At 45.4% G+C, this 24,470-nt stretch overlaps 1 protein-coding gene across 2 annotated transcripts in view; it reads left to right on the top strand.

Moving 5' to 3' along the window:
• Positions 1-580: 580 nt before the first annotated feature.
• The window catches only part of LOC131686048 (DCN1-like protein 4), a 35,769-nt gene continuing 11,879 nt past the window's right edge, over positions 581-24,470 (top strand). The window contains exons 1-5 of one of the 2 annotated variants that reach the window (XM_058970165.1): positions 581-860; positions 1,389-1,696; positions 15,961-16,058; positions 16,125-16,378; positions 16,447-16,654. In XM_058970165.1, coding sequence (XP_058826148.1) covers positions 1,596-1,696; positions 15,961-16,058; positions 16,125-16,378; positions 16,447-16,654 — 661 coding nt within the window. In that variant the 5' untranslated portion in view covers positions 581-860; positions 1,389-1,595. Of the gene's footprint in view, positions 861-1,388; positions 1,697-15,651; positions 15,851-15,960; positions 16,059-16,124; positions 16,379-16,446; positions 16,655-24,470 lie in introns of those variants that run through there. The other variant, XM_058970166.1, reaches the window with a different exon arrangement.

Here is a 24,470-nt window from a genome sequence, read left to right as displayed (position 1 = left end):
TGCCCTATCTAGCAATACATGGAATTACACCACACAAATAAATTTAAAATAAACTAGATCAATTGATTTCCTCAAATGAATCAACTCTTCGCACTAACTTACCGACATGCGCCATTGTCGTGACTTCTGCTTCGAGCGGACGCCATTTTTTGCCGTTAAATAAAAACGCGTATGTCCTTCCTTTCCGCAATCTATCACAAGACTGAATTTATTTTACAGACTATCAAATGTATATTGCTCTATCTTATTTCTCTTTCTCTCGTACTCTCTTAAATCCTTTTCTACTCTCCTACTTGCCCCTCTCAATCCCTACATCGACGTTTTATGTATTTTTCAGGTAGTTTGTTAAAAAAACCTGCCTTTTCAAACTCATATCATATCTCAACCATTCCTTACTTAATTTTAATTAACATTTTTAAAACATATTTTATTGGTCGCGCTCATCTCAACCCGAATCTCATCAGAGATTTTTCGACACTTTCAAATATTCAAGTCGACATAGATTAGCCGAATCCCATATATATGAACCTTGCCATTATATCGACATAAAAACATTTTGACAGTACGAAATACTTTGCTCGTTTCGTTTTTTTGTCTCATCTGTCGTGTCGTTCGCAAAACGCCATCCACCAGTCGTCGTCTATCGCAAAGTTTCCCGTTGTCGTCAAAGGGATGGCTTGGTGAAAAATGGTACCACTATCGGCTTAAAAACAATATGATACCAGCCGCATAAAAACATCCTGAATCAGCTTGTCAACCTGTTCGCTTAGTAGTGCTAGAGGAAATACCAGCTCGGAAGTGCCAGGATACTGCCAACGGGAAACACGGAAGCTACGCTTTTTCACACATTGGATTGAAAAGTAATTATAATTAGCTTATTTTAACTTGGTTCAGCGTAAAAAAACATCAGTCTGGAAAATTCAGGATCAAGTCAGTCCGACATTGATGATACTCGAAAAGAATCGATTGTTCATGTATTGTTAAAAATGTGTTAACTTGCTTTACATCATCCATAGCCTACTAGGTACTGCTCCTTTCGGTTTTTTATGTTTGATATTTTCTTGGTAACTGTCAGGTGGAGACAGACAAAAAAGAATCGAGACACGCAATTCAAAGAAAAGCGGTATGAAAGTTTTCACTGACCGGGATTGGGAGTAGTCTCCGAAAAAAAATCAGCATCCGATTTTTTTTTGTAACAGGTTGATAGTCCATGTCATTGTGATGGTATTTGGAATGGATGATAACGGAGGTTTTGCGGCGACAAATGTCAGACTTTTGCTATCGAGTCATCACAGCTATTTCATTAATTGTGAATCGATTTATACTAGCTATTTTTTGTTCGAGCATGTGACTAATCGTGACTTTTTCTTCCTTTTCCTTTACATTAGAGCGCAATGTTCCTCTGTGTGCACTGCTGCGTAAAAGGACACTTGTGATAAGGAGACGGGAACTAGGAGGCAGACGATCGAATTGTGAACGAAAAGACTGGTTCAAAAAAAAAAGACGACAAAAGGGAGACAGAAGAACGGAATAGAATCTTAGTATTCCTTTGAGGAAAGCCGACGGAAACAGCCTTCAAAATTGAGAGATCACAAATGCCCAGAGGCAAACGCCGGTCCGCAGCGGAGATGGGACCCAGCGAAGATGATCGACATTCGTCTAAGAGGCAGCGGAATACCTATCAGAGCAGTCAGAGGTTAGTGGAAAGTTTTTGATACACGGTAAAAGAACTGTAAGGAACGTTGAATTATCTATTCCCGGAAAGTTACTTTCCGTATGTTGTTTGTGTTTGTTTTGGTTTATTTGTCATTCTTCACGTTCCGATTAGAATTGGGGTGACATTGGAAAAACATCTGTTTAGACGTGGAGACTGTTTTTGCAATCGAATTTTCCCTTAAAATATGTGATATGTGTCTGGGGCTGACTTCCAACTCTTTCTAATATAAAATGCAATGAGTTACAGTATTCGTGAGTAACGTAGAAAAATTGTGAATAACTAAATTAGTTATGGAATTTGCGTTTCGACTTCGTCTCATCAGAATCCGACACTAACTTAGTTAACGAACTAAGCTAGCGCCGGATTGACGCTAGCTCAAATAAACGGAGACCCAATTTGTGTTCCTGAGCAAGCCCCTAATCAATCGTGACGTCCCGCAAGAAAAGAAGCTCTTTTTAAAGCTGTTAAGAACTAATGAAATCGGAACATTTGGTTTCGCATAGCAGGCCAGTGCAAGATGCATGCTATATTTCTCCCTAGTTGAGAAAAATAATTTTGGTAGTAACTATTTTTTCTCCATTAGGGAGAAAATTGTTTAAAACCATCTTTGCCTTTTCTTGCGGGACATCACGCTTGACTAGGGATTTGCTGAGGAACACAAAATGTGTCTCCGTTTTTTCAATCAGGCGCTGGCTTTGTCCGTTAACGTTTTCATCAAAATTTTTCTCCACTAAGGAGAAATACATTGCGAATAACGTGAAACACAACTTATCTGAAAAATGAATTTGTTTGCATCTAGCAGGCATAAATTCATCAAATTTAAAATTATATATATTTTTTAAATCAATATTAAGATTTATCGAAGCTTCCAAAGCTTTACATTAATGATCAATCTCTATTGCAAGCGATATGTGCGAGGGCAGAAAAATCATTGTTTCTGTCAGTTTATTGGTTTGCTTTTGCTTTCTTATAAACATTGTTCCTTCTTTCAAGCATGAGCGTTCTAAGTCGCAATGTGGCATCCATAACAATTATATGACAAAAGTAACAAACGCTTTTCTATCAACTGACGTAGTCAAGGAAATCGTTTTCAGGGTTTTTGCACATTCTGGGCTAATTTATTCTTGATTTTATAACTTGTGAGGATTAGGATTTTGGCAATATATAGTTTTCTTGGGAAAATTATTTTCGCGGTAGCTTCGGCTTCGTGTATTTTCCGTTGGCCCCTATCCGCACTGACTGTCTATCACCGACGCCAGAGATGATTTCATCATATCATATCATATTGACCCCTCAACACATGCACCAGGACTTACTTCCCTTGCGAAGGAAGATGAGACCTCACGATCGATCCAGCAATTGCCGTTTTCTAATAGACACACAATCTTACATCTTTATCGTTTCTGCTACACGAATAAAGACCGCCAAATAAGAAACAACAGCTTTCCAGCTACATACAGCAAATGGTACTAGTATAAAAAATTCTGAGCCCCTTTTTGTTGAATCCAAGACCTTTGACGACGCTTTTGTTGGAGCTTCCCAGTAGCCGATGTGAGTATTGCCATAATATGGGCAGATTTTCTCATCTTCGGATTTCTCGTTGACCTCCAGAACCGTCGGTTAGTAGATAGCAAAATATTCACGGTGAAACCACCATTGATTGCGATCATCCTTTCAGAGACCTGCTTCTGGAGTTCCTGAAGATGACACTTCCATTGACTATGCGTTCAGCAGTGAAACAAAGAGACGTAAAACATCATATTCTGGCGAAGGGTTGCATTAGTTCAGTCTAAGGCACGTAGATTGGCACCGGATAAATTGGAAGCAGCTAAGAAAGAATTTCAAAAGATGTCCGAACTCATAATTTGTTGGCCATCTAGTAGCTGCTTGGCGAGTCCTTTACACTGCTTCCCACAGAAAAATGTGTTGATGGCTACGCATATACACAACCTACTCAATGCCTTTCAGGGGAAGAATGTGTTCATAACAATTGACTTGGAGCGCGCTTATCATCAGATTTCCGTTAAAAAGGAAGACATTCCAAAGGCAGCAATGATTCGAACCATTTTGAATTTTTGGCCATGCGAAAGCATTGCCTTTTTCGACGACAACTGCATTGCATTTTCTAATCCAGAAGAGCACAAGGAACATGTAAAATTAGCTTTCGAACGACTGCGGGGGAAATGGTTTTGATATAAAGAAAGAATAGTTCATTTTCAATGTCGCATGTACAATTTGTGGACAGTATAGTTCCAGTGCCTGAGAGGGTAAAATCTATACGCCAGGATAAACTTCCAGCAACGTCGATTCCTGTCGTTGGTTAACGGCTTCACACGCTTTATACAAAAAGAGACAGATCATCAGGCTGAACTACGAGCCATGATTTCTTAAAATGCGAAAACGTCAATATGAAGATAACGTGGACAGAGGAAGCAAAAAACGCTTTCAATCATAGCGGAGAATAACTTTCTAATTCAACATTTCTGCATTTTCCCTCGCTCGATAAACATTTGTGCCTAATAATCAACGCGTCTTGCAGCAATTTCTCGAGAGATAATGGAGGCCGTCCGTTTATTCTTGAAAAGTTTACAAAGGCAACTGCATGTGATTACTGTGCCAATACCGTCAAATCAGACTACGACATCATGGGCTTTTGTAAAAATGTGGTACATATGCAGTACAAAGCTCACACAAAGTACCGCGATATATCTTTTAACCCTAATAGATGGTTGTAAAGCATACTGTTCAGAGAATTCGAGGATAGCCTAGACATATGGTGCCTCTCGACCGAGCACCCCCTACCTTCACAAGAAGCATACAAGCATACAAAGAAGTGATGAAATGACCTTCTAACCCGCTTGAAACGGCAACATTACTGCGTACTGCTTCGAGATCACTACCAAAACATCACCGGCTCTTTGCTCTCGACTAAGGGCTATTGTTACGCCGTCATCGCCATAACTGAAGACGTGGCTCGACCGCCGTACTCTGTCTCGTCAGGTGTTTGATTCAGCATTTGATGCCGGTTGCTGTGACCTCAGCTCTGTTTCTTGTCGAAGGCGGATCGAAAGTGATCATCAATAGTGGGACAATCTCCTTTGGTCTATAGCCAACGATGGCGGTGCTATTAGGCAACGATTGCTTCCAGCTTAGTCCCTGGCTATGGTTCAGCCACTGGTTCTGACGATGGATCTATAAACAATCGTGAGTCGATGGCCGAGGAGGATCGACCAAGGAGTAATGTGTTGTTCCTGTCGTTTAGAACGACAGCGTCACCCCCTTCAACAGCGCTCACGATCTTATTACCCGGTGATAGCATTTGAGCGACGCCCAGGCAGTGTGGTGGACGTTCATGTCCCTCATAATAACGAAAGGGGTCTCGGAAACATCGAGGGGATAGCAGAGACGAATGTCTGGTCGTGTTGGAGGGTAAAATGGTTCGATTAACTCGAAAGCCAACCGTACTGCCTGCATTAGCAGGGTCATTGACCCTGGGTCAATTCGACTCTGATCGGTACTACACCGGACAGGCCCGCTGCATGGGAGAAGGCTTTCTTCCTAACCCCACTGTTCCTTGACGAGCTGCTTGTTGCATTTAGGACGGCTATGCCTTTATTGGTAGAGATATAGGGAGCTGGCGTGCTGCCCTTCCAGTGATTGCCGGGTGTATGGCAAGGAGTCCGCGATGGTTGGCTCGCCCAACGCTTCTTGTGGTGGCATGTTGTAAGGGGGCGTTTGATACTGAGAATGTTCAGCTGTCGAGTTTGGTAGTCGCGGCCATTATGCCAAATGGCCTTATGCCAAATGGGGTACAATCTTCCGAAGCAATAGCGGATTCACTGACGTTCAGACCAGGAGGCGACGAGTAAACGCACTTAGCGGAAAAAGACGGAATACTGGTTTTTCGCTTGACATCAATGGAGTTGCAAGTTTAGATCCCCGCGAGATTGCTGAAGAACTCGGAAGATCCTTTTCTTCCCTCTCCGCAACTGCTTCACTCCCTCACTCCACAATAGAAGCTAACCCACTAACATTCTTCCCCGATTCCCTATCTAAATGGAACCATCCCTTCTCTGGCTCTGAACTCACCCATGCTCTCAACCAAGGGCAGGATAAACCCACCGGACTAGACAATATCGGCTACCCTGTCCTTAGAAAACTACCACCATCCGGAAAGAGAGCCTTACTTAAATGCTATAATCAAATCTGGTTCGGCGACCATCTCACCGACTCATAGCAAATGGCATTGATTATCCCAATCCCCAAAAGGACCCAAGGTACACGAACAGCAAAGGACTTCCGTCCCATAAGTCTCTTACCATGCATGGCCAAAATTTTCGAACCCATGGTCAAGAGTAGATTAATTACCATACTGGAACAGCGCCAACTACTGGACAACCGACAACACACCTTCCGAAAAGGAAACGACATCGGAACTTACCTGGCTTCCCTTGGAGAAACCCTCGAACAGGCCAAGAAGGACGGCCTCCATGCAGACATCGCCGCTCTTGACATCGACAAAGTATACAACACGGGTTGGGCGCGAAGGTATCCACGGACAACTTGATCTATGGAAAATACGAGATAATCTTGGATTTTTATTACACGGTTCCTTCAAAACCGTAAATTTCGAGTTGGAAGCGTATCGAGCATATATACCGAGTTAAATGATGTACCTCAAGGATCCGTTCTGGCCGTTAGGTTACCATCTGCTCCAGACATCCGAAATGTAATAGAAACACTGCACTCTTAATCAGTGAAGCGCTAATATACAGCCGTATTTACTACGGGATTGAAATAACCGAAGGAAACATCCAGGAGATCATCCAGATTCTAGGACCACTCTATCGCGGTCATTTGAACAGCCTCCAAACTTCTACCCAGCACTCCAGCCGAAGGTGCCTGCGTTGAAGCTGGCGTTTTACCGTTTCGCTGGAAAATTGCTCTAGCAACCCTGCGGCGTGCCCTGAGTACCTTCGAGCGCACATTCGGAGGTGACGACTCCGCAACATTAAAAAGAGCCAACCTTCACCGGAACTGCCCTCCCCCCGCTTGCCCGACTCCATCGGATTTGGCCTCGCCCCTGGAACATTTGCCCCCCCCCCACATCGACACTTCCCTGGCTCAATCCATCCGGTTTCGAACGTTCCACCACCCATCTGTACTTCGCGCGCCACCCGGAAGACCGTTGAACACATTCTCCTGAACTGTCTGGAACTGCAAGAACTTCGATCAAGGCATGACATCACCCTCTCCATACGCGACGCCCTATCAAACGATCCAGTAAGAGAAGAGGTTATGGTTCACTTCGTTAAAGATGCCGGCCTTTTTGGCAACATTTAACGAATCCCTAACCAACAACCACACATCCCGATCAACCAAAAATCTTGAAGTAATTTTTTTTGTTCCTATTGCCGTCGTTGCTGCTATGTTTACTGCCTCCGATGTTTTCCTCCATTTTTCTTCAGCTGTTGTTGTTTGGTCAATGTTTTCTTCTCTTAGGCGATTATCCAGGAGCTGTTGGAACCGATCGCGACAGTCTTCATCGGCTCTCAGTTTGTCGATATCTAGTTTTAGTTTTTTTGTGGGGTGTTGTACGCTTCTTTGATGTCTGCCCTGGGGCTCGTTTTGTCGGTTTGTTTTCAGCATGAATTCTTGTATCTTGTGGTCGCTTTGTATCGTTGGATGGAAGAAAGCTTTAACTCATCAGGATATGATCGATCTGTGACCATGTATTCCTATTGGTCCACGTGTATCTCACAGATTGGAATTTATCCAATGTTAGGTAATCTCAGCAAAGTAATCAGTTCTACGCCGTTGGTGTTGCTTGTATCGTGAGTCAAGTTGTTCCCTATGAATTCTTTGTCGTTCTCTGCCTAATCGTTTTCCCCACGTGGGCACTCATATCGCCTGCGATTATGATACGACACCTCAGTGCCGCTGGAAGCCCAGTTACGTAGTTCCTTACTTTCTCGAATTCATTGTTCGTTCGAATTTCGGCGCTCCGTATGTATGTTGATATGAAGATGAATGGTTCTTTAAGCAGTTTACAGTGGTATGAGTATGAGTTATTGCTTATTTTTTTAAAGCTACCCTCTTCGTAAAGATTTTTATTGATCAGTATAGCTGATCCTCCCCCTACTGGATCTCTCAATACTCCGTCATCATTGACGTTGAACCAGTGATAGTTCTGAGTATCTATGGTACAATCGGTCATCCTAGTTTCTTGTAGGGCTATAATCGAATATTCTTTCCGCAAGATCTTCTTGCTTGGTCCTCTCTGAACATCCTCTCACTTTCAAGTTCGCTATTTTTATAATCGTCCTACTCATGTTTGTTTGTTGTACTGGTGTCCGTTCCATTGATGCTGTTCTTTGACTGATCTGGTATTCATTCGGCATTATGTTTTCCTGCCATGTCTGTATTTGTGGGATCGGTGGTATATATTGTGCTTCACTACTAGGGCTGTTTGTAGTATTGATTTCCATCTTTCTATAATTGAGTATTTGAATTGCGCTATCGTAATGGTTCCTTGCACTGTTCATGGCTTTTTTTGATTCGATACATCTTGGCAATCGGTATGCTGTTCTCAGCATTTTGTTTACAACTGCGGCTTCGTTGTATTTTATTATCGGTTCTTCTTCATTGCATACATCTATCCTACACATTAGGATTTCCGATGGGCAGCTATCGATTCCTCTCCTCCCCGTACCCTTTCGTGTTCCAGCCTGTATAGGAATCCTTCAATTGCTTGTTCCATTCCTACCTTTCTGATCCATCCTGCGTCGGTGACTGTCTGCCATAGACCTGCGAGTTATGATCGTACCAATTGTGAAGATCACTTTTTTGTTGATAGAACAAAGCAAGGGACTGGAAGAAAAATTATTTTTATTATTTAGATCCACAGTACTCAAGACGATTCTGACTCCTGCGGTAGAACACAAATGGTTACGTCGTCAGCAAACTCTAAGCTTGCTCATATGACCTTTTCCACGCTGTTCTGAACTTTCTTCCTTCATCGTCTCGCTCGTTACTAGATAAAAACAAGGAAGACCCACCCCTTGGTCGGCAGCTACTACGTGATTTGGTCTTTAATGTGGATGAAGCGGTTGCGCTATGTCGCGAAACGGATCCAATGTCGCACCCAGGATCCCGAAGCTGGTTCAGATCATGAATGATAACGTGCTCCCAATTCATCTGGAATTTGTGCAGAATCTGGAAGTATTCTGTGCTGCAGTGGCAATCGTAAGATGTTTACGATACCGACTTACACCTAGAGGCGACTCGTCTCAACATCACCGAGAAAAGCGAATATCTCCAAGGTAGCGGAGATTGGAGAGTCAGGTCTCGAACAACTCTGCCGCTATCATTGCACCTACTAAGCTTCGCATGCTGGGAGCTCGCCAGTTGACGAAAAAACACGACACACTAATACAGTAACGGAGTGTCTTCTATTATCAAATCAGCCACAAGAATCCCAATTTCAGCGAAGGTCTACCGTATATCAGCGTTATAACTTTTGAATCAGTATTTGGGAGGTCCCCGTACAACAAATGAGCAGGCGAAGAAATCGACGAGAAATCGAGCTATCTCCGTCGAACGTCGTCACGCGAACCCCGTTTATCGCCGGATTTCATCACCCGTGGTGCCACAATTCTCGTTCCCAAGGACACACCAATTACCTGTCTAAAAAGTCTGCACAAGATCATTAGCACCTTCATCACTACATGCATAAGGGCCCACTATGAGAAGAGTAGCATCCTGACAGAGGAATAGAAGGGATATAAGAAAAACACAAAAGATCAAGCCATAAACGATGCATTCATTGTTGGAGAAGTAGTGTGTAACCAACGGAACCTTAGTATGGCCTATATCGATTACAAGAAGACATACAACTCCATATCGCACTCGCTCCTCATCAAGGTATTAAAGATGTATAAAGTTGATCCTGTAGTCTAAGGTTCCTGCGGCAGGTGATGGAGAGAGTAACGACTAAACTGCTCAGCTCAGAAGTGGAAAAGACGTGTTACGGTCTAGAATGCTTCGCATCTTGAGGGGAACCTTCTAAGACGATTCTTTTATCTCGCTCAGTGGGACCTCTCAATGAGTATCACTGCATGACTGTCAGATAAGGTATCGAGAAAGCTCACCGGAAGAGACGTTCCATACTTTCTACGTGGACGATATCAAGATCTATGCTGACTCGACAGAACGACTAGGTGTAGTCATCAAACTAGCAGAAATAATTAGTGGCGTGTTTAGCCTAGAGCAATGCCGATCTCTTCAGCTGCTATCAGGGCGATTGGTCGAGACTGGAGACTGCGAGATCGACGAAGGTGAGATAATTCGAGACACGATTCACGGTGAATCATATCAGTATATCGCATTCCTGCAGCTCTCCGGGATTCGCCACACCGACATCCAGCTTAAGCTCCGAAATAACGTTCTTAGCCAAGTGAACTGCATCTTGAAGTCTTTCCTGAACGCGGGGAATAAAGTCAGAGCAATGAATACGTTTGCTGTCCCCGTGTTAGCCTCCGGTTTCGGCGTCATCAAATAGAGCAGGTCAGTTCAGCTCTGGAAAATCTCGAGAGAAAATTGAAGAAGGCGTTTAGAACCAGCGGGAATGCGGCATCCTCAGTCGACGCTGGAAAGATTCACATTGCCACGGGATGAAGGAGGACAATAAATAGTCGACATCCAGGCAATATGTGTAGCGCAGGTGCTACGGCTGCGGGAATACTTTGTGGGAAATACCAGCCGACATGAAGTATATCAAACAGTTTGTGCTGCGGACCGCAACTATAGCGCAAGCAAACTACAATCTTAAATGCAATTTGCAGACTACGGAGGAGAAGATTGCAGAGTGGAAGTAGATAGCTGTGCACGGTACCCATCCTGCATCTATATTTTTAACAGCATCTATTTTTTTAACTGCATCTATTTTTTTATCAACTTGGCGATGCCAAGGCAAGGGCCACGATCGGATTATTGATCGAAAACCATCAGCACGGACTGATTCGTACATCACGATCGGCCAAAGAAGCCTGGACAGCGCTGCAAAACAATCACCAAAAGACGAGCCTCACGTCGAAAGTGTCATTGCTAAAACGGATTTGCGATACACGTTTCGCAAACGGCGACGACATGGCGGAACATCTGTTTGAGATGGAAGAGCTGTTTTCTCGTTTGGCCAACGCCGGTCAGGAGCTCGAGGAGAATCTTACCGTCGCGATGATTTTAAGAAGTCTCCCCCGGCTCGTACGATACCCTTACTACGGCACTCGAAAGCCGATCGGACGACGATCACACACTAGAGCTCGTCAAAAGAAAGCTGTTGGATGAAGCGTCAAAACGGCAGGGTAATGTGTTAAACTCGGCATTGAGAGTCGGCAGCGGCAACTACAAGAAAAAACCAATTGTCTGCCATTACTGCAAAAAGACAGGACACAAGCAAAAGGAATGCCGTAAGATGATCCGCGATTCGGAGAAAGAAACAAAACCCAGAGGAAACTCTACCAACAAGAAGGAGACAGTTTCTTTCGCACTCGCTGCAGGAGAAGCAACGGATGGCGGCACAGCTAAGTCGTGGGTCGTCGATTCCGGTGCTACTAGGCACACGGTGGCAGATCAAAGCCATTTCCAAGAGCTGCGCGAAAGTAAAATAAAGTTTGTCAACTTGGCGGACGGTAAGCAAGCAAAAGTTTGCGGCGGGAAATGAACATTAGTTTTGCGCTTTACACCCCGAGTCTATCCATGAATCTGTTGTCTGTACCGGCACTAGTCAAGAAACAAGCTACAGTTGTTTTTGACACATCCGGTTGTCGGATTCTTCGTAGAACTGCTACAATTGCTGCAGCGCGTTTAAAAGAGGACCTTCACCAGATCAAACATCCCAAGGATATCGTGATGGCAGCAAGCGGTCGCCACAACAGGGACTGTCAGCACGTTTGGCATCGAAGATTTGGTCATCGGGACCCAAAGGCGATCGATCATTTGAAGAAGGCTGAGTTGGCCGACGGCCTAACGATTCAGGGATGTAATGTCGACGAAACGTGTGAGTGCTGTCTGAAAGGTAAGACCCCCCGTGCCCCTTTTCCAAATGAGTCCAAATTCACGTCAAAGGCGCCCATGGATCTGGTGCATACGGACGTTTGCGGTCCGGTAGAGGTGTCGTCGGTCAGTGGATACCGATACTTCATGACCATGATCGACGATCATAGTCGGTATTGCGTGATGTACCTCTTGAAAGAGAAGTCGGAAGTTGCCGCGAAGATCGAAGAGTACGTGCAGTACGTCAAAAATCTTTTCGGGCGAAAGCCGAAGGCAATCCGCTCTTTTCGATGCACAGCTAGATCAACGTTATTGGACAGAAGCTCTAAACACGGCAGTATACCTCCAGAACGTGTTGCCAACGAAACTAGTTGATGTTACGCCGTTCGAGCTTTGGACTGGTGTTAAACCTAAGGTTGATCACCTGAAGATATTCGGCTGCCATGCGTGGGTTCATATTCCAAAGGTAAAGAGGAAGAAACTGGACGCCACAGCATAAAAGTTGACATTTGTGAGTTATTCATCAGAGCACAAAGCTTATCGCTTCCTGGACAAAACCACACGAAAAGTCTACGTGAGCCGAGATGTCAAGTTCGTCGAAAATGATACAAGTGACCCAACGGAGGAACCATCCGATGGCAAGGTGAGGCGAGGTGAGGAAATTTTGTTCGATATTGGTTTGAAAAGCAACCCAACCTTACCACATGCTCAACCGGAAGCGGAAGATACTGAAGATTATGATTCAGCCGTCGAGAACGTGAATAATGAGTTTGAAGGTTTTTGGCGACAACGAGCCACCCCTCTTCAGCGAAAGTGATATTGAGTCAACCGAATCGAGAAAATCGACACGTCAAACGAAAGGTCTCCCACACGATATCGTGAGGTCACTGGCGTGACGAAGCATATAAGCGAAGAACCCCAAAGCTACTCCGAAGCAATCGCAGGCCCCGATGCGGCCGTTTGGCAGGTTGCGATGCAGGAGGACATAGAAGCTCTCCAAGAAAGCGACACGTGGGAACTTGTCCCCCTACCACCGGATCACAAAGCGGTAGGTTGTAAACGGACGTATAAAAGGAAGGAAGATGAAAAAACGGGCAAGTGGTACGATACAAGGCGAGATCAGTCGCGCAAGGATTCTCCCAAAAATTCGGCCAGGACTATGACGAAGTTTTCGCCCCCGTCGTCCGTCAAACAACCCTTCGGACAATACTCGTACTGGCCGGCAAGCAACAAATGTTGGTTAAACACCTGGATATAAAGAGTGCTTACTTGTACGCAGACCTGCAAGAAGACATGTATACGAGGCAACCGCCAGGCTTCGATCGTAACAACGGAATAGAATGCCGTCTCAAACGATGCATTTGCGGGCTCAAACATCCGCTCCAGTATGGAACAAAAAGATTGACGGTGTTTTCAAATCCATGGGATTCAAGCTACATCGAAAAGGTGATACGGCGATTCGGATACGACGTACCTCAAGCAAAAGGAGGAAAGTGTGTTACCTACAAACACGTCGTACCGTAGTTTGGTAGCGAGTTTGCTTTACGTTGCGGTTAATACACGACCGGACATCTGCGTGGCTGCCTCACTGTTGGGAAGAAAAGTCACAAACCCGACTAACCGGGATTGGACCGAAGCAAAGAGAGTTCTTCGATACCTCAAGGCTACCAAAAAGCATCGTCTGCACTTAGTGTCTGGATCAGGTGAAACGGACTGGGCCGGCGACGAAAGTGACAGGAAGTCACACTCCGGATTTCTTCTCAAATTCGGTGGAGGCCTCATCGACTGGGGAACACGAAAGCAATCGTGCGTCTATGGAAGCCGAGTTCGTTGCTTTGGCGGATGGCTGCCAGCAGCTCATGTGGTACCGGAAGTTACCCAACGACCTGCAACAAGCACCGCCCAATCCGATCGTCATATGGGAAGACAACCAGTCGTGCATAGAGATAGTGGAGTCGGAGCGCCTCGAAAGGCGTTCTAAACACATAGATACGAAGCACGCCTATACGAAGCATCTACAACAACAACAACGGGTAATCGAACTCCGCTACATGCCAACCGAGCGCATGGAGGCGGATCTCATGACGAAGCCGTTAGACAGAATCAAGCTGGAGAGGCACCGAATTGCCATTGGTGTCAAGGAGCCAATCGCGACTTCGAACTGACAACATTGAGGAGGAGTGACGGAATACACAACCATGTAACACCGTTGCCAATCCAAACTCTATGATTTTACTCAGTGTATATATTACTCATCCGCCCTTTATGCAGCATAGCGTTATTATTACACTCCTGACATATGATACACACACATGTAACTTAAATGAATAAACCTCATTCCATATTCGTCACTTTAACAAATAGCACGTACTCTCATTTTACACTGCCCTAACCGCTACTCTGCGTCAATTTCTTCATAGGAAAATCCGGCGTATCGTAATCTATGGTCTCATTTTTTGTATGCTTAAGTTCCAAATTAAATGAAAATAAACGTCGGAAGTTTCAATAACTATCGTGTGTATTGAACAAGAGCTGAAGTTGAACTAAATATGAAAAAACTTTGTTAGAAAAAACTAACAAACTAGGTAGCTATGGCAACCTATCCTTAGCGACCTAAGAGCTGGAGTTGACTTGAATGTGAAAACTTTGTTAGAAAAAGCTGGTCTCTGGTCAAACCACAAGGTGGAACATTTGCCACTAACGACCAGTGCTCTCGAGGCGTGGCATCGACGGTGAACTGAAATTGTTTGATGGTTATCATGGTCCATCACCAAGATGGTAGCAGAACTGCGATCGGAACAACACGAAATTGAAGGACGAATTCTACGGAATTTTCAATGAAACATGCCCAAGGATCTCAAAATAGTTGGAATAAAATAAGAGATATATGTCTGAAATGTGAAAATATCACTGATGAAAGTGTAGCCCTTTTGTTGTCTTCGAAACAAAAATGGTTTAATATAATTATGTGCTAAACTATCGTGCATTTTTCTGACTTTCTCATATATTCATTTCGTTTTTTTTTCTCGAGATTATGGATTTGTTCTTAGAATGCAGCATATATGAACCAAAATACGAGGACTAGTATCATCAACATAAGATCATTCGATTTCTGATGCATGTTGGACTTGCGGTTTTATATGATTTGGCCTTTTGTGATTCGGCATTTTGTGGTAGGTTAGAACATCTTCGGTCTTTTGTTTGAGAAAATTGATCCTTTGTTGTCATTTCTGTTACAGATACTATGCGATGATTACAAAATCAAACGAGCTTTTGCGTGTTCAACACAGTAATTAGAGCTTATCGGAAATCCTCATAACGCGATCATCCAACATTGCTTTCAATCTATTTGTAATCAACGCAAATGTTCCTTGCATATTCATGCACTAAAAATATCCTGCTTTGTTCACCTTCACATAACAATCAAATTTGTTTTCCTATTTCGAAAGCATTTACCTAATAATCTACTATCACCTTCTGATCTAGCTTAGAAAGCTGCATCGCGCATAGTCACCGGTATGACGCATGCATGCGACTAGCTTTCCATCCCCGTCCTACCTCTCAGTAGACTTGTCCACTCGGACGCGTTATTGTTGTCTAATGAAACCATGACGACAGAAGGAAAAGAGAAACCAGGGTATTTTTAGCAACAGAAGCAACAAGAGAAAAGCATCCTCCCAACAACGTTTGACCACGAGCTGCTCTGTTCGTTGGCGTCGACGTGTGGTTCGGAAAATTCTCGCGCGCGCATTGCATTATTTTTTCTACTCTACTCTTCCTACCTAGTTGTGGCGCTGGTGTGGGAGGGGATTTCGGGAAGGTGGTCAAATTTCCAAATGACGACAGTGGACGGACGGTGGTTTTTCTTTTTGTCTGCCATCACCAAACTATACGTTTCAGTACTACTCCGAATTAGTGATAAGCAGTACGCTCTTCGTGCTGTCTTGATTATCGTAGGATTAACTTCGCCTGTACGTAGCTTTATCGTAAAGTAAGAAGCAGATCGATAAGACCAGTTACTACAGAGGAGCAGCAAATCAGTTGCAGTAATCTCGCTTAGGCTGAAATGGGTGAAGAGATGTAAACTTTCATAGCAGAATCGCTTCTGTTGTTGAGCTTTTTCATTTTCGTTTTATTTCGAAACTGCTTAAATCAGTATTTTTATTTTTTGCCTCGTTTGTCCTTTGCAGCTCTCGGCGGTACAGCAAAGTAGATGATACATTCAGTCAGAAGCGATGTTTGACTTGGTTCCGCGAATACACAACCCCCGACGATCCGGATACGCTGGGTAAAATTTATTTTACGACACTATCATAACGACGTACATAGTTATATTGTTCGATTTTTATTGTAGGACCGGAAGGGATGGAAAAGTTCTGCGAAGACATTAGTGTCGAACCGGAGAACGTTGCCATGCTGGTGCTGGCGTATAAAATGGGTGCCCGCCAGATGGGATTCTTCACACAAAGCGAATGGCTCAAGGGTCTAACGGATCTGCAGTGCGATACCGCCGGCAAGGTGCAGTGCAAACTCGACCACCTGCGTAATCTGCTGAACGATCACAACACGTTCAAAATAATCTATAGATACGCGTACGATTTCGCCCGGGTTAGTGGGGTTTATTTGCGAAATAATTGTACAAACTCTAAGTAACGCTATATTTTTTTTATTGATAGGACAAAGATCAGCGTAGTATGGACATTGAGACGGCGAAGGCGATGCTCCAGCTGCTACTTGGTAAACATTGGTCCCTGTATCCACAGTTCGCTCAGTTTCTGGAGCAGTCCAAGTACAAAGTGATCAATAAAGATCAGTGGTGTAATATCCTCGAGTTTTCCCGTACTATCTCCAATGATCTAAATAACTACGATGTCGACGGCGCATGTAAGTATTGCATGGGTAATTGAGTACCATATTAATTTAGTTAAATGTACTTAGTAAGTTTTTAAATTCAAATTTGTTGCGTGCCATAATGGCGGTAAAAATCGTCCTGTTCGTAATATGCTAAGAGTTATTATTTTGACAATAGTCGTGTGTCCAATACGTTTGACGATGGTTCGACAAAACGTGAAATAATAGTAATAGGACGTTGCAGTCACACTGGTTTTGGTAGATGTCTGCTCCTACTTGCAAGTTGATCAATTCGCTTGGATTGGGGACATGTGGATCCTACTAGTTGTCGATTCTTTTGACCGTAGTAATGAGGCTAGTTCAGGAAAGGAGTGCAGAACTGGCACCTAAGAAATAGTTAATAATTCAGGACTATTTCTTACGATTATTTAACTCGACTAAGCACACCGGCTCTTTCGGGTCGGAGTGGTCTGTTCGAGTCGAACCAGGCAGACAATCGGTTCGAGCAAACTTTGTGGGGAATAGTGGATAAATAATTCTTATGTCGTTTATGGGCAGAGATTCTTTTTGTGAAACTCTAAAATGCCTTCACTCGTCTAGCCACTCAGGATAATAAAAATAAAAAAAAAATGTTATAAGATAGAGATGAAATAGCACAGTTGTTGGAAAAAATATTTGGGAGTAAGGACTAATATTGCTAGTAAGTTTACTGTATCAATTAATAGTCGTTTGATCCGCTTCGGACCTAGGAGACAAGAAGGAGATTAGGACAGAAGCGGATTCAATGCGAAATTTGCCAATATGACGCTGGCTCTAAGGCGATGCTAGGATGATTTTCTATAGGATTACACTGATTAGATTACACGATGTCACACGCTCTAAACTGGTGCCAAATAGTATGTATGTATGTATGTTTTTTTTTACAATGGAGAAGACCTTTACGTCCTAGCCCAGTACACGTGCTATTGGTAGGATCCAAGCTACCGCACGGGGTGCACTGGGGGCGTGTCGGGCTCGAATGGTGACGCTGCCATTAATACCGACTAAACTCCATTGGGCTCCGCCATCGTTCCCCCCAGGGACTACCTCTCGGTTTTACTTCTGGGGGGATGGCCGTACTTGATGTACTCATTCACTCTCACTCACGCGTTCATACACCTCCGCGTGCCCGAACCTGTGGAGGTACTTTCGGAAACAGCCATGGCCTGACAGGAATTGTGTCAGGTGGAAGTGAACTTCCCCATGGGGACTTCCCATCCAGCTTGATATGCTAGGTATCAGCCGGTGGGTCCACCTACCTTTCGAGGAGTTGTACCACTCACGCTGCCATCTGGCGACCGAGATCACCCTGGTGCGTTCGCGGGCTCCTATATTTCCACGTAGCTCGAAACACTCCTCATCTTCCCGAATGACCAGCCCGACTGGCATCATGCTCGCTATCACGCAGGATGCATCGTGTGATACCGTGCGGTAGGCAGATATCACTCTGAGGCACATCACGCGGTAGGTGCTCTCCAGTTTCTGTAGGTAACTTACCCCTCAGTACTCTTGACCATGACGGGCCGCCGTACCTGAGGATAGATACGGCAACGCCTGCCAGTAACCTACGTCTACTGGCGCACACCTTTGAGCTGTTGGATATCATCCTCGATAGAGCCGCAACAGCAGTCGACGCTCTCTTGCATGTATAGTCGACATGGCTGCCGAAGGTCAGCTTGTCGTCTATAATGACTCCGAGAGACTTCAGACTTCGCTGTGAAGTGATCGCGACTTCTCCCACATGGATAACTGCATGTTGTGCCGACTTGCGGTTGTTGACGATAACTACCTCCGTCTTATGATGAGCGAGCTCCAGGCCTCTCGCGCTCATCCATTCCTCCACCGTGTTGATCGCGTGTTCTGCGGTTAGTTCTACCTCAGGAATTGACTCCCCGTAGACCTCCAAGGTTACGTCGTCAGCAAAGCCGACGATCTTGACCCCAGGAGGGAACTTCAGTCTCAGAACCCCGTCATACATGAGGTTCCATAGCATCGGGCCTAGGATCGAGCCCTGTGGGACTCCGGCGGTAGTCGGAACCCTTTTCTGACCGGCATCGGTCTCGTATAGCAGTACGCGGTTCTGGAAGTAACTTTCCAGGATCCGGTACAGACCCACCGGTAGGCTAAGCCGGTGTAACGAGAGCGCGATGGCATCCCAGCTTGCGCTGTTGAATGCGTTCTTCACGTCAAGTGTCACTAACGCACAGTATCGAATGCCTCGCCTTTTCCGTTGGATCGCTATCTCCGCAGCCTTACCACTGAGTTTGTGAGTACTCTCTAAGAGGGCTGCACGAACCGCGAACTCAGGGTCGTTCCGTAGGGTGGGGATATTTAGGGTTTCTTTACACGGCTTCGAGATTCTAAATATAACAAAGCGTAAACGTGGATTACCTTTAATTTGTGGTTTATTCCTGGCCTATCAACTATCGATCTATTATTAGGGTCGCTTCCTTCACGTGCACGTGGTCGGTGGCTGGTGGTGGATGGGGATGGCTCGAGGTCGTTCAGCTGTTCGGCGTTTATGTAACGGTTCCTTGATGCTCCGGTTGTTCAGGGGCTCAGTGAGTTTGACGGGCCTGAGTGGGAAGCTGACACTTGGCGAAACCTGACAGTTGGGTGAATAAATCCTTAGTAAAGGTGTGAAGGTTTTTCCACACTGAGAGGTTCCCGTGTTGGCGGCGTTCACACCGATGGCGCTTGACGGGACCTGAAACCGGGTGAGATCGGTACGAAACCAGGTGGCCACTTTTCCGTTGTCTTCTCACCCCGTCTGACGACTTTACCTTCCGATCCTTTGTGATTAGCTGTCGTTACAGTCGCCTGCAATCTGCGATCGTGTAAGCTTTTCTTGGGCTGATTTACTAGGAATCTTAATTTTGCACTTTTAGCACGTCTGCACTACTTCGGTCGTCAGACCCTTCTGAACTCCTCTGTTCTTCCCTGGCACCTTCTTCCCCCTTTCCTGTCACTCCCCATCCACCCAAAGCTGCGATCCTCCCCATCCGGCATCTTCAGCAAATCACTCCCACTAGCCACACTGTCGTTACAAAACGTTTGCTCCTTTCCTATCCCTTAGCATGCTTATCATATTTATATTTTCAATTTCACCGTTACATTTCAATATTTTATAATTTCAATTTCAATTCGATTTAATCTAACAATCTTCACAACACATACAACTCTAGTGACCGATAATCTCGCACATCATTCAAAATTCGCCACTTCTCGTATCAACAAACCATCTATACCTGGCCTTTGAAACGGTTCGGTCACAAGTTGATAGCGTCCACCGTGGACTTTCCCTTTCGAAAACCGAACTGATTACTTGACAGGCTATCCGTACCTTCTGCGTATGGAGTTAGCCTGTTGAGGATAATCCTCTCAAGCAATTTGCCCGTCGTGTCAATCAAACAGATTGGTCTGTACGCCGATGGGTCACCCGGCGGCTTCCCGGCCTTCGACAACAGTACCAGCTTCTGCCTTTTCCATCTATCCGAAAAACGTCAATCGTCAAGGCATCTCTGCATAGCCAACCTCAACATGTTCGGGTTCGCCATGATTGCTGTCTTGAGAGCGCTGTTTGGGACTCCATCAAGCACTGGAGCTTTGCTCGCTGCTAGACAATTAGAGACCGCCAGTAGCTCTTCATTCGTCACCGGGGCTACCATGTCGTCTATACCCACCATGCCTTGCGGCGCACGGAGCCACTAATGGCTCGGGACGGGAAGAGTACTTCTATAATTCTCTCCAACCGTTCTGGCGATCGTTCGGGGGGTGAGGAGCCCCCTTTGGTCTTTGCAATCACGATCCTTTAGGCATCGCCCCGCGGATTCACGTTGGCATCCTCGCACAAATTGTCAAAACACGCTCTCTTACTACTCTTGATGGCCTTGTTAAGGGCCGATTTCGCAGCTCGAAACACTTCACGGCGGTCCGCTCTTACCTCCTCTGTGCGGGCTCACTGCATCCTACGTCTAGCTTGTAGGCAAGCTGATCGTAGGGCAGCGATCTCTGCACTCCACCAGTATACCGAACGTCTGCCATTTCTTAGCAGGGGTTTCTTCGGCATAGTTGCGTCGTACGCGCGTGATAGAACAGCTACCAGCGTATCCCCGCTTAGACTGTCGGTGTTGGCCTCCAGTCCTAGGGCCGTGGCGCAAACTTCGCTGTCGAAGTGATTGGTCTTCCACCTGCGTACCTGACAGGGATTACCCGCACTCAGATGCTGCACTTTATAGTTGATCCTAAAGCGTATTGCTAGGTGATCACTATGGGTGTAGCCCTCGTCTACCCTCCAGTCCATGTCCATCCCGCTATGCCGAACGGCTTCCGATCCACTAGGTCGGAAGAGAGCCTGTCGATCATCTGGTTGAGCTGTTCTATTGGCCACATAGGTGGGGCATAGCAGCTACAATAGAACACACCATTGATCTTGGCAATCGCGACTCCCTCCGCAGAGGACTGTACTACCTTCTGCACCGGGAACCGTCCCGTTGTACAGATTGCCGCCATTCTAGACCCGTCCGCCACCCAGTTGCCGTTATCGGCAGGGACGTTGTACGGGTCGGATAGGAGGGCGACATCTGTCCTCGACTCCGAGACCGACTGCCACAGCAGCTGCTGAGCGGGTGCGCAGTGGTTAAGATTCAGCTGTGTGACGTATGCCATAGCTTCCACTTTGCGGCCACCCCCCCCCCCCCCCCCAAGGGACACGCAGGTCCGCCCATAACATGGTAGCGGCCCTGCTTCTTACTAGCGCAGATAAGGCACTTGGGTGCCCTCTCGCGTTTCAGCGCCTTGTGTCCCTCCTCGCCGCAACGGCGACACAACTCGCTCCTGTCTGGGTCCTTACAGTCGTATGACTTGTGGCCTGGCTCCAAACATTTAAAACACCGGTACAAGGGTATGCTTACTGGGCATACTGACCAGCCGTTCTTCAACTTCCCTTTAACAGTTACTATTTTGGCTTCCGCGACCGGTAGCTTGAAGTAAGCTACCTGCGTGCCAAGTATCCGCTCCCTGAGACGTACAGAGGTCCGATCAATCTGAACGCCGCACTGCTCCTTTACGGCCGAGACGACGTCTTTTGTGACCTCGTCCAGTTGCTTGCCCTGGAGAGTCACTTCCGCTCCCAACGACCTCACCTGAGCGCCGTTTCCCAAGACCTCTTGGGCCAACCTCCTATATGTCACTCCGCTGGATTGTGCACCACGCTTCAGCACCGAGATCATTTCGCCATCTTTGGTGCGTCTGACGCTTCGCACATCCTGTCCTAAATTCGAGAGGCTTTCGGCCGCCCGCATCGATTTTAGGATCTCAGCGTAGCTAGCCTCGTTGGTTTTCACCAACAGGGCCTCTCCTCTGTCTCTCGCCTTCTTTTTCTTCACGGGTCGAGGTGCGTTCGACTTCCGCTTTCTACTGACCGCCTGCCATTCGCCATCTTCTGCCGATGGCGCCGGCTGGCTGGTGCCAGGTTGCTCCACGTTTTGCGCCCGATTGGCGAATTTCGCCTTTTTAGGCTGAGAAGTGGCCTTCACTAGGCCTAGGCCGCTTCGCGGACTTGCCCTTCATCAAGCGTTTTGTGGCCGATAAAGCGAAATCTATCGCCTCCTGTGCCATCGTCGCTCCACCGTGGAAGGAGGCCTCGGTTTGGATACCTCTATCGGCTTTCACTCTTCCCGGCAACCTCTCCATGTAAGCTTCTTGTTCTTGTCTTGCAACTCGAACAACCTGGCGGAGCACCAGCAGGTTCTGTTTTTGTTCCTTGCTGATGTTGTTTTTACCGCTTGTGAACTCAATAATACTATCCAGATGCTTGACCACCGCCTGCATCGCGGGTAGTGGTCTGCCAAGCGTGCTGGTAGTACTATCTCCTACCACACCCATTGCTCCCTCGGTGCTGTTGTTTACAGCCACCGTCGCTCCACTGTCAACCCCTGTCGAAAGAGACCTCGCCAGACCCCCAACGACAAAGGGGTTCAGCGCCATAGTCATTTCCTCCTCATCACCCTTTTTTATTACTTTTAACTTGACTCATATTAAATCCCACGAGCTGCGCGAGAAAATAGGTCCGCCACGCCAGAGCTCCGCATCAACGTGGTAAGAGACGCTTACTGTGGGGGATGCCCAGGTACCCCACAGGCTCCGTTAACGATCGGGCATCTTTAAAATCAAATTAAAAAAAAAACGATGTGATAAAAATATAAAATTCTACTACGTCGCTGCAGATAGCAATTCTGAATGCACTGTAATTTCAAAACGATCCAAAAAGAGTTGTTTGACTTACATTTCCGACGAGCTAAAAAGTGGTTTCGAAAAAAAATCGTGTTTAAAATTTTCAGTGCGTTCGGGGTATAGGGTATCCAATAGAGTGCCCAGAAAAATTAAGAATTTTTGAAAACTCAGTCTGCCCCTGAGTCGATTCCTAGTCCCACCAGGAGTACTTGCTCCAAATTTGAAGCAAATCGGACAAGTCTAGCTACCGGACCAGCGTGCCTGTAGTTTGTATAGGATTTTTCAACAATTTACATGGAGAAAAAACACTAACTCGCATTTTTGCCGCTAGGAGGCGCTGTATGCGTCGTATTATTATTGAAAGTGAAAATAAGAAAGATAATTTAATTGCCTGCAACTTTGTCGAAGACTGCTAGTGAATCCGGCTTTGTTAAAAGAAGTTATTAAACTTTTAATGAAGTGATGTCTGAGTCAGTTTTGCATGGGGCCTAGCAGTGCATGGTTGTGTATCAGTACTCGATTCCCACCAACTATACATTTTTGTGAGATAATGGTTAGATTTAGCTGTATAGTATATTCACAAGAATTGTAGAACATAATAGGAGTTATGTTTTGGTTATAAAATTTTAGTTCCACCTGTGACCGCATAGAGGGTGCCAACACTAACTTTTCATAGAAGTGAGAAAGAATATCAAGATGTTCGGAAGAGTTATTTAAAAAATCTTGATCTACAACTTCGTGGAAGACATCTAATCTCTATCTCTTTCCGTTGAAAAGTTAGTGTTGGCGCCCTCTATGCTGTAAAATGTGGAACTAATATTTTCTAACCAAAACATGACTCATATTACTTACTATAAATCTTCTGAACATTCTATTCACCTAAACCTAACCATTATTACACAAAATGTTTAGTTCGTGCGTATCAAGTACTGATCCACATCCATGCACCGCTAGGCCCCATGCAAAACTGACTCAGACATCACTTCATTAAAAGTTTAATAACTTCTTTTAACAAAGCCGGATCCACTAGCAGTCTTCGAAAAAGTTGTAGGAAATTAAATTATCTTTCTTACTTTCACTTACAGTGATAAAACGATGCACACAGTGCCACCTAGCGGCGAAAATGCGAGTTGGTGGGTTTTCTCCATGTAAATTGTCGAAAAATCCCATACAAACTTCAGGCACGTTGGTCCGGTAGCTAGACTTGTCCGATTTGCTTCAAATTTGGAGCAAGTACTCCTGGTGGGACTAAGAATCGACTCAGGCATGGGCCGATAGGGGTCATTTTTTTCCTGTCACTCTAGTATCCAACCTAATTTGGACCCCTACATATTTTGGACCCTGTTTTTGTATTTGCCTCCTACACTGCCAAATTTCTCTGCATGTGTTTGGTTTGATGCAGCAGATCAAAGTAAGCGATGGTTGAGGGCAGACGTTTAACTTTTCACGCGTCATTTTTTGCGAAAAACGTAATGCACCAAGTGGATTATGAGGCTAACTTTATTCCACGTTCAAGACGGTATTTGTAGTATTTGATGTTTTGTGATCATTCGGAAGAATTGTGTAGGTTACTCCT

Source organism: Topomyia yanbarensis, chromosome 2, assembly GCF_030247195.1.
Source record: "Topomyia yanbarensis strain Yona2022 chromosome 2, ASM3024719v1, whole genome shotgun sequence".
In the NCBI taxonomy this organism is placed as follows: Eukaryota; Metazoa; Arthropoda; class Insecta; order Diptera; family Culicidae; genus Topomyia; species Topomyia yanbarensis.
The sequence above is the reverse complement of the archived record's forward strand: the minus strand, read 5'-3'. Positions and strand labels throughout refer to the sequence as shown.